The sequence below is a fragment of the Bison bison genome, unplaced genomic scaffold, assembly GCF_000754665.1.
Source record: "Bison bison bison isolate TAMUID 2011002044 unplaced genomic scaffold, Bison_UMD1.0 scf7180017864378, whole genome shotgun sequence".
NCBI classification, from domain to species: Eukaryota; Metazoa; Chordata; class Mammalia; order Artiodactyla; family Bovidae; genus Bison; species Bison bison.
Window position 1 is genome coordinate 1,339,664 of NW_011494950.1, and position 10,035 is coordinate 1,349,698.

The following is a 10,035-nucleotide window of genomic DNA, read 5'->3' on the forward strand; positions in this document are numbered from 1 at the left end:
GAGCAGATTTGCAATTCAGTTTCAGTAGAAGATTCTGCCCTCTTGAGAGTTCTGAAGAGGGACTGATCCATCAGAAGTGTCCTGAGTTGGAATAAGAGAACACAGCGTTTATACCCTCACGATAGATCTGTGGGCTACCCCAGGAAGCAGGTGTGGCCTTGGGTACGGCAGCTGTCTTCAGCAGGGTCTCTCCTGCAGGGAGATGGCTATATAAGTGTAACAGTCATTGTGTAATAAGTTTACTGACTTCTTTTTTTCCTACAGCATCTTTTTATGGTGAAAGCTACGTGGGGCTCAATATCATAGAAGTTTCCTCTGAGCTATCTCTTCAATTAAAATTTCAAACCAGCAAACCACAGGGATTACTTTTTCTTGCAGCTGGGGAAAATGACTACTGTATAATAGAAATTCTATCAGGAAACTTACAGGTAAGATTTTTTTTAATCTTTAAAAATGTACGATGATTCAATTACTGGAGGGAAGAACAGTGAGAGAAAGAGAACAAAACACTTGATTATTGTTATTTCACTAGAATAAAATCAGATGCCACATGTAAGGGTTGAGATCTTCCCCAATTTTACAAGTATGTCGTAAATATTCCAACTCAAAACATTTTAATTTCAATATGTAGTCTGTAAGTGTGGGAAGGGTTTTCCATGTCCAGGTTTCTCTTTCTTTATCTTTGTGAATGGCCATATTTTCTGAATAAAACACTATGAGATGAGATTGCTTAATTATGATTGTTTGTCTTTCAGGTGAGAGTGAATTTGGGGACAGGTGAATTAGTGCGTCTTTCTGAGCAAAGACTTCGTGTGGACGACTTGGCTTGGCATTTAGTGGAACTGTACTGTGTTAAGGATCATGTCTCTCTGGTTATTGACAAACATTATGAGATGACTGGCCGGATCACTGGTGGGATGCACAATTTGCACTTTCAGCATGGAATCTACATAGCGGGCCACGGTGGACTTGAAGTCTCATATCTCGATGGACAGCTCCCCAATTTCCGTGGCTGTATGGAGGATGTGGTGTTTAACCAGAGGGAGATCCTTTCCTCTCTTAGATCTTACCCTGGTTTTAAGAAAGTTTATGAGGTGTCACTAGGATGCAGTGATGAATTTTTTGCAGGGGAGGATGAAGCCATCAATTTCTTTAGCTCCAGATCCTATGTCACCTTCCCAGAGTGGAAGGTCCAGCGGGACGGGCTGTTGGAATTTGCTTTGCAGACTGGAACTCAACAAGCCTTGCTTTTATTTCAGTCAGGTAGGGAAGGAGATTTTGTCGCTTTGGAAATAGTTGAAGGTTTTTTGAAGGCTCATGTAGGAAGGGATAGGAGTGATACTCAGCTCTCTTCTTTTAGCTTGGTTAGTGACAACCAGTGGCACGATATTCAACTCAGATTCACTGAAAGATACCTGGGCCTGATGGTGGATGAACAAAGAGTAAGGACAAACCTGCCTTTGCAGAGCAAACTGTTTGTATCTGCAGGCCCCCTCTTCGTGGGAGGTCTTGATAGACACAAGGGAGAAGAAGTTAAGAGGTTAGGACTTGCCTCTGTGCCTGGGAAATCTGCTGGAGGAATCTCTTTTAAAGGGTGCTTGAGAGGCTTGGAAGCCAACTCAGAAAAGAGAGCATTAAAGGATGCCTTTGTTTCCAAAGATATATCTGCTGGGTGTAAAATGAAGGGCAGTGATAATGAAAACCCTTCTGCAACAACCATGGAGAAACTGCTGCTGGCAGAAGTTCCCCTTTCCACTGCTGACTCTGAGGCGGGCAAGCCTAGTCTTCAAGATGTGCGTAGCTATTTCTTGGTCCTGAATAACTTGGAGGTCCAAGAAGGTGGGCAAGCCTTACTGGAACAAAGGCATATGAAGGTGGATATGGAGCTGAAGGATTTGGGTATCCATCAGTCTCAGATACTCTTTAAAATAAAGGAGATGCCTGTTTATGGGTTCCTTCGATTAGATGTTTCCCCCGAGCAAGGACCGGAGAAAGTTTTCACTCTGTTGGATTTGGAGCAAGGGAACGTTTGGTATGTCCATGACGGTTCAGAAGAACCTAGGGATTATTTCACATTTTCAGTCTCTTCCAACAGCAAGAGGGAAGTGCCACTGTATCTGCAAGGACATGTTTCTTATGTGTTTAACATTGTTGTCATTCCAGTAAATGATCCCCCAAACCTTAAGCTCCCTGAAGGAAACTTGCTTCTCGTGTTTGAGAATTCTAAGAAACGACTGACTCCAAATATCATACATGTTTCAGACCCAGACACAGATTCCTTAAGTCTTAGTGTCTCAGTGCTTGGCCACTTCAATTCAGATGCTGGGTTTTTAGAAAACATCAATGATCCCGGGAGAGCCATTAATGGTTTCTCATATGGGGATTTAAGAGATGGCAACATTTTCTGTGTGCACAGGGGCCATCCAAACTCCCGGATCCTTCTGAGAGCAAATGATGGAGAGCTGGTTAGCAGTACGGTGGTGTTGCGGGTCATGGCTATTCCTTGGGACTTGGCAGTGGCCAATCGGACCGGTGTGGTCGTACAGCAGGGTGGTTCGGTTCTGATTACTCAGAGCAACTTGTCGGTGGAGGTTAATGGTGAACGCCCTGAGGTGGACACCCGTTATGTTATCACTTATCCGCCCCGCTTTGGCCAAATTCAGCAGCAAGGGCCAGGTGGCGAGTGGAAACAAATCAGTACCTTTTCTCAGCGTTCTGTTGATCGGAGTCAGATCCGGTACTGTACTACATTCAAAGATTTGCAACTAGAAAATGTTATGGATCACTTTAAATTTAAAGTTGACATAGAAGGAAAAAGCAGCGAAGAGCTGGTGTTTCCTATTACGATACAGTGGCTAAAGTTTACCCTTCTGAAAAATGTTGCCCTTGAGATCAGTAAAATAAAGAGGCACGTATTGAATTCTGATCACTTACAGGCCGTGACAGAGGGAGTGGAAGTAGCTGAGCCGGAACTGCATTTTAAGTTACTGACCCCACCTAAGAAAGGAAAATTGCTACTTGGCACAGAAGTTCTACAGACAAACTCAGTCTTCAGCCAACAAAATATTACAGATGGTAAGATAAGTTATGAACCACAGGAGAGGCCCAGGGAACATTCACAAGATAGTTTCAGGTTCTTGATGGTTGCAAAACACACAGAATCAAAAGGTTATACTTTCAGAATCAACTTTAAAGCAGAGAGGAGGCACATTATTGTAACAAACAGAGGATTGCTTTTAAAAGAAGGAGAAGGGAAATTAATCACAAAGTCAGAATTATTTGCTCAAACCTTGGACAATCGGACTTTCCAATATACAGTCACCAAGAGTCCGCAACACGGGAAGCTGAAACTGATTCGCTCTTCAGATTCTCCTGGAAATCAGGACAACATTACTGCCTTCGTGGATCAAGACATCCTGGGTGAGCGGCTGATATATGAGCACGATGACTCTGAGACCCAGAGTGATGAATTCTTCCTTGTGGCCTCCACCGCAGGACCAGTCCAAGAGGGAGCGTTCAGGGATCTTGACATGGAGCATCTGTCTATGGAAATCAAAGTCACCGTTTCTGTGGAGTTAAAGAATGACGAGAAACCAGTGCGCATGGTGGATAAGGTCTTTCAGGTTGTGCGGAACGGCCAGCGCTTGTTGACCCTCTCAGATATCTGCTACCATGACCCTGACTCAGATTTTGACGATGGGCAGTTGCTCTACATCCGGCGGGGCATCCCAAACGGGGACTTGGTGCAAGCCAGTGACCCAACTCAGAAACTCTACCAGTTCAGGCAAGAGGACCTGCGGGAAGGACGCGTGCTCTTCAGGCACCGGGGTGCAGACTCAGCCCGCTTTGTGTTGTTCGTGACGGATGGTGTCCACTACACATCATCCCTCCTTGAGGTCAGCGTGTCAGACCCCTACATCCGTGTAGTCAACAACACGGGGCTGCTTGTACAGAGAGGCAAAGACAGCAGCCTGACGACAGCCAACCTCAGTGTCACCACAAACCAAGATGTCAGAACAGACCACGAGGTCGAATTCCGTATTGTGCAGCTCCCAAAGCACGGCAGGGTGCTGGTCAGCAGCTCAGCGCCTGGCTCATTTTCCATGCATGACTTGAAGCAAGGGCGTGTGATTTACAGGCATGACGGTAGTGGCAGCTTCGATATGTTCAACCTAACGGTGCGAGTTAAAGATACACATTTATATGTGGGAGTCTACGTGCAGGTGGACTCAGAAAGCCACCAACATCACACGCGAATTCTGCACAGCAAGACTCTTGTGGTTGAAGAAGGAAAACCGGTAAAACTGAGCAGAGGAAGGCTTCAGGTAGGTGGTGGTCCTAGCTCCTAGCATTCTCCCCCTCTGGAACCACAGGGACAAATGATCTCTTTGTTTGCTTCTGAGAGCTATTTTTATAATGATTTCTCTCCTGGTATTTGGAATGACTTTTTAAAAATGCAGATGCCATTGAGAAGAAAAGCCAGACGGTTCCATGATTTTGATACTGCTAATTGTTCTATTGGAAATGGAATATAACGAATCCAAAAATCCCTTCATTTTAAAGCTGTGTGCACATGATCACATGAGTATGCATATATGTTTATAATGTAGAATAACCTGAGGAGGAGGGAATGTATATATTATAGTCAATGAAGAGGTCATTACTTTTTTCATTTTTCGTGGCAACACTGCCAATATTTGATTTGATCTGAGTTACATTTGTAATGTGGTGAAGCAGGGCATACAAGTGTAATTTAACTGACATAAAAAGGATTCCTAAAACAGATGAGGATACTATATTACACAGTTTATTTCTTTAGCTCTGAATGTGGCCTTATGTAGTTTCTTGAAATTGATGGATAAGTTGGCCCAGACCCGGGGAATGCCAAGGGTAAGACTTCACACCAGAAGCCGCCTGGTTTCCTGAGACTCTGACTTGAGAGCCTCTAGCAGCACAGCCCTGCTGATCAGAGTTAGGGGAGAATGAGTAATCTGTGCAGGGTATGTAAACTGATTTATGACAATTGGCCACAAAGGCAAGCTACTCTGAATCTACCCTCAGGACTGCAAATGAGTTTTCCTGCTTGCTAAATACAGCCAATAACATCAAGTAGAAATGAATTTGGACTTTTCTGGTGGGTGAGTGGTAAAGAATCTGCCTGAAGTATAGGAGACCTGGGTTCGATCCCTGGGTCGGGAAGATCCCCTGAAGGAGGGCATGGCAACCCACTGCAATATTTTTGCCTGGAGAATCCCGTGGACAGAGGAGCCTGATGGTTACAGTCCATGGGGTTGCAAAGAGTCGGACACGACTGAGCGACTGAACAGTGGCAGCAGCAGAAATGAATTCAAATCAGAGCAATTTACTGAATAATGAGTTTTGACCAAGAGAATATGGAGCCCACCACCTTTTTTCTCAATTATTTTTCAGGATCTTAGAGAATTTAAGTTTCACCACAAGGGGGTGTACATAGTTCATGGACTATAAATCTGTCAGAAAGTTTTGAGATGAATTTTGCTGAATCAGTAAATTAAATGTATATTTAAAATGCTGAGCTAGTTTAAAAATAGACTTTCCTTTAAAGTCTTGCAATTTTAGTGCTTTAACTGCTACTTTTTCTACTACCTTGTCTAGATACCATTTTATTTCTTTCAGCTCTATTTTCTGAGTCCTAGGTTTCTTGCCACTGTGGACAATGTCTTGATAATACATTAGTAACTGTTCAAATGTTGCTTTGTCTTTGTGATCAGGACTGAAATTCGAAATATTAGCATGGTTACCAGAACAGACCCAGGCTTAAACTGTGTCTTAACCTGGATTATAACTTGAGCCGTTTGTGAACATTAATAGAAAAAAATTTGGTTCATCAAGGGTCTTGACTCTTCCATAGATTAATGTTTTTCTTTTTGTGTTTCTGTGTTGTTAATGTGCACTCAAGGCTGTGCACGAACACCCTGTTCCTTCAGAGGCAGTGTTCATTGTTAGAACTCCGCCAGTGCATGGATACCTTCGAAGGTCTTTACCGGAGGAGGGTAGCGTGGGTACAGAGGAGAAGTTCCCTTTGATGTTTACGCAGCAGGATGTTGATGATGGTTACATCCATTATGTACAGACAATGCCTGACCAACAACAGGACCGTTTTATACTGGATGTTATGAGTGGCTTCCAAGCTGTGAGCAGACTTGAAATCCTGGTGGATATTGTCCCTAAACGTATTCCTCTGGCAGTACAAAATTTCACAGTCCAGGAAGGTGGCTCCAAGGCACTTCCAGAAGACTATTTCAGAATTCCAAGCAAGCATTTTGAGGGACTTGACTGTGAATTTGTTCTACTCAAACCACCGAAACATGGTTATGTTGAAAATTCTCATTTTCCAAGAGTAAAGCTGATGAAATTTACCAGGAAACAGGTAATAACTCTCAGTTAATATATTTGGATTTGGATATGTTGGATAAGAAAAAAATTGGCTATTTATCACTTGGATTCACAGACTTTGGGAAGTGATGGGGCCTTAGAAGATATCTGGTCCAACCTCCCAGCAAATGGGGAAGCCCTTCCATGATACCTCCATAGAGAGGTCATCTAGTCATTGCTTAAATATCCTCAGTGAGTTATTAGAGTGTTATTACTGTGATAGTTTGCTTCCTTACCATGAATAAAAGAATGATTTCCATATTTAAAAAAAAAATTTCAAAGTATCTTTCAGATCCCCATTATTTCCTTTATAAGCTCCTAGGAACACACTGTCTTCAGGATGGAAACCATGAGCAGTTATCTAGCATCTTTGGATATCTTTGTCCAGTTAGCTAAGAATGCATATTGCTGCTTCATTTTGCTTCTAAGGATTTCACCTCATCAAGTGACTTGAATCCATTTACTAAAAACTTACTCTGTTCAAGTTACTGTGTAAGGTTTCCATGATAAGTAGACATATTTTTTTGCCTTCAAGAATTGCTGTGGGGGAGTTAGGCACATGAACTTTAATATAAGCTGTACTCTTCTTGTCTTTCATGTAGCACTTTAACAATGATACTGTGGGTGTGCAGAATGGTCACATTTGACTCTAATTGAAGGCTTCTCAGAGGGAATAAAGTTTAAGCTAGACTTTTAGGATAGAGAGAAGGAGCTGGGAGATAATAGAGATGGAGAGAGAAAGCAAAGAAATTCGAGCAAAAGGGGACTATATGGCAATGACGTGAAGGCATTGAAGTGAATGGTGTTCTAGGGGCCAAGGAATAGTTCACGAGGCTCCCAGATGGACAGAGTGTGCTGGAGGGTGCTTAGGGGCCAACTTTGGAGAGCCCTGAGGCACACGTCAAGAGGGTTAGACTCAATCAGGTGGTATTCAGAGCCTTGGGGAGAAGTGGAGAGTGCTGAGGGTGGAAAAGCTCGGTGCCTCTCAACTGGGGACCCAGGGGAGGTGATTCTTCACTGACTCCGTGCAACCATGTCTTAATCATAGCTTCCCTCCCAAAGGCTGGACAAACCACCTAAGATAACCACCTGCTCTCATGTGAATGGAATTTTAATTCTCTTCACCCCATGTACTCCGGGTGAGAGACTGAGCACTAAATTTTGGTTCTGTCTTAACCAGTTCCTTACCGTCCGTGCCTTGTATTATGAGAAGTGTATATTTAAGCGTGGTTGGTTGACGTATGCATCACATGTGTGTTCCCTACAGCATCCATGTTGCTGCGTAGCCTTGGTCACAGTCAAGATTATATGTTCCTGATCTTCAGGTGACCCTGTTGACTTAAAAAATAGTCACAATCTAAAAGTTGAGAGTTGTGTTTTATTTGGTGGAAGTTTTTGGGACTTCAAGCCCAGGAGACAGCATCTCAAGTGACCCTGAGAGAACTGCTCCAAGGAGGTGGGGGTAGGAATCAGGTTATATAGACGTTTGCGACAAAGAGCAGGTAGTCTGAACATCAAAAGGTTATTGTTAATGAAGTAAAACCAGATTAACCAAGCTAAAGAATTTAGCACTTTTCTATTTATGGGATGATGAAAGAGCCTGGGCTCACTCGAATCATTCCTTTCACATACACCTCAGCTATCTGGAGCCAGTATCCTGCTTTCATATCCTGAGCTGCTCAGAGCTCACTGTGGGGAGTGGCTACAGCCTAATGGCTGCCAGGTTGTGGGTATTCTTCTCCTTCCTGAGTGCCCGTAAGGCTCAGGAATTCACATTTGGAGAGCCAGAACATCACTGTGACATCCTTTGTTTACTGATGTGACAGGAAATCCTCCATTTCTCAAGACCTTTACATTTTCCCTTCTTTTATGCCTTCTGAGGTCTCCAGGGTTTGTGACATGGTCATTTTAACTTATGGTGACACCTAACAACTCGTGGCTATCACCTTCAGTGACAGAGAAGGAGTGGTCTTGGCCATTTCTGCCCTTCATTCATTCAGTGAATAATTTTTGAGTGTCCATTATGTGTCAGGTATGCTGGTTATAAGCATTGAGTGTAAAGCAGTGAATTAACCCAGCAACAAGCCCTGCCCTTGTGGATCTTTTTTCCTGGTGGGGAAAGAAAGAGGCAGAGAGAGAGAATAAATAAAATAAGTAAGTGACTTTATATAAATAAAATAATTGAATGAAATTAGTGCTATGGAGAAAACTAGAACAGGAAAGAGAGATAGGAAGTGCTGGGAACATCAGTGGTGTTTGTGTGTCTGTGTGTGCTGATGCTCAGCTTCAAATACAGTGGTTGGGGGCCTGAGGCAGCCTTGAGCAGACACCTGGAGGACGTGATGGATAGTGAGCTTGGTGGATATGGAGGAAGAGCATTCAGGCAGAGGGAAGAGCAAGTGAACAGCTCTGTGAGGGGAGCAGGAGGAGCTCAGTGTGTGGAGCTTCACACAAGGGTGGGGGGCCGTAGGTGAGATTTAGGGAGGTCCAGTATGGGAGGGCTTTTGACTTTATCTTTGACCCCTAGTGAGGTTCAGAACAATGGGGGAGGGAGAATGTGAACCGTTGTTATTTTTCTGTGTGCTCAGTCATGTCCGACTCTTTGTGACCCCATGGACTGTAGCTCGCCAGGCTCCTCTGTCCACAGAACTTTCCAGGCAAGAATACTAGAGTGGGTTACCATTTCCTACTCCAGAGGATCTTCCCAACCCAGGGGTCAAAACAGGGGTCGCGTCTCTTACATCTCCTGCAATGGCAGGTGGATTATTTATCACTGAGCTACCTGGAAAGCCTGCTGTGAAGGGCGGAACTTAATATTACCTGAACATGACTGGTGACAGGGGACCAAATGCTTTTTGATCTTTTAACATTTTCTACGAGTTTATTAAGTACCTGAAAGTCAGCAGATGTTTTTTTAGCATTAGAACTAGGAATAGATACATTCCCACCAAACCCTCCTTGCCTTTAGATTAATACCTACTAACTGGCATTTTGGGCTTCCCAGCTGGCTCAGCTGGTAAAGAACCCACCTGCCAATGCAGGAAATGTAAGAGCTGCGAGTTTGATCTCTGGATTGGGAAGATCCCCTGGAGGAGAGCATGACAACCCACTGCAGTATTCTTGCCTGGAGAATCCCCATGGACAGAGGAACCTTCAGGCTACAGTCCAAGGGGTCGCAAAGAGGTGGACACGACTGAGGTGACAGCACGTGCACGTGCACACTGGCATTTTACGTGGTAATTTGAGAGAGTACCACTCCATTGAGGAAATGATGTATTTCTGCAGGAAGGATACAGAGAAGGTGATGTCTATTTAAATGCTATCTTCCTAAAGCATGTTAGGTTAGAATTTCTCCTGCCTTCTGATCAGTGCCATCTTCCACATTTTTTTTTTTTAATAGCTTAAAACAGTATGTTCCAGGAATATGTGGTCAGGCCTACGGTCTGGAATTCTCTTCCCATGGAACTCCAAAGAAACTTTCATGCACCTGTGTTCAAGTGACTGCAACTTTCCCTTGAGACGGTTCGTGAACTTTTCAACTCTTGTCAGAGACACCTCTGAGAGATCAAAAGTCTTTGCTCAAAGGAAGTGCGCCATAGAACTGGACAAAGTTGAACTGTT

General features: G+C 43.7%; 1 protein-coding gene across 1 annotated transcript in view; it reads left to right on the plus strand.

The window, feature by feature from the left end:
• Positions 1–268: 268 nt before the first annotated feature.
• The window catches only part of LOC105001048 (chondroitin sulfate proteoglycan 4-like), a 62,398-nt gene continuing 52,631 nt past the window's right edge, over positions 269–10,035 (plus strand). Inside the window, exons 1-3 of the mRNA XM_010857163.1 lie at positions 269–428; positions 756–4,325; positions 5,939–6,409. Coding sequence (XP_010855465.1) covers positions 894–4,325; positions 5,939–6,409 — 3,903 coding nt within the window. The 5' untranslated portion in view covers positions 269–428; positions 756–893. The remainder of the gene's footprint in view (positions 429–755; positions 4,326–5,938; positions 6,410–10,035) is intronic.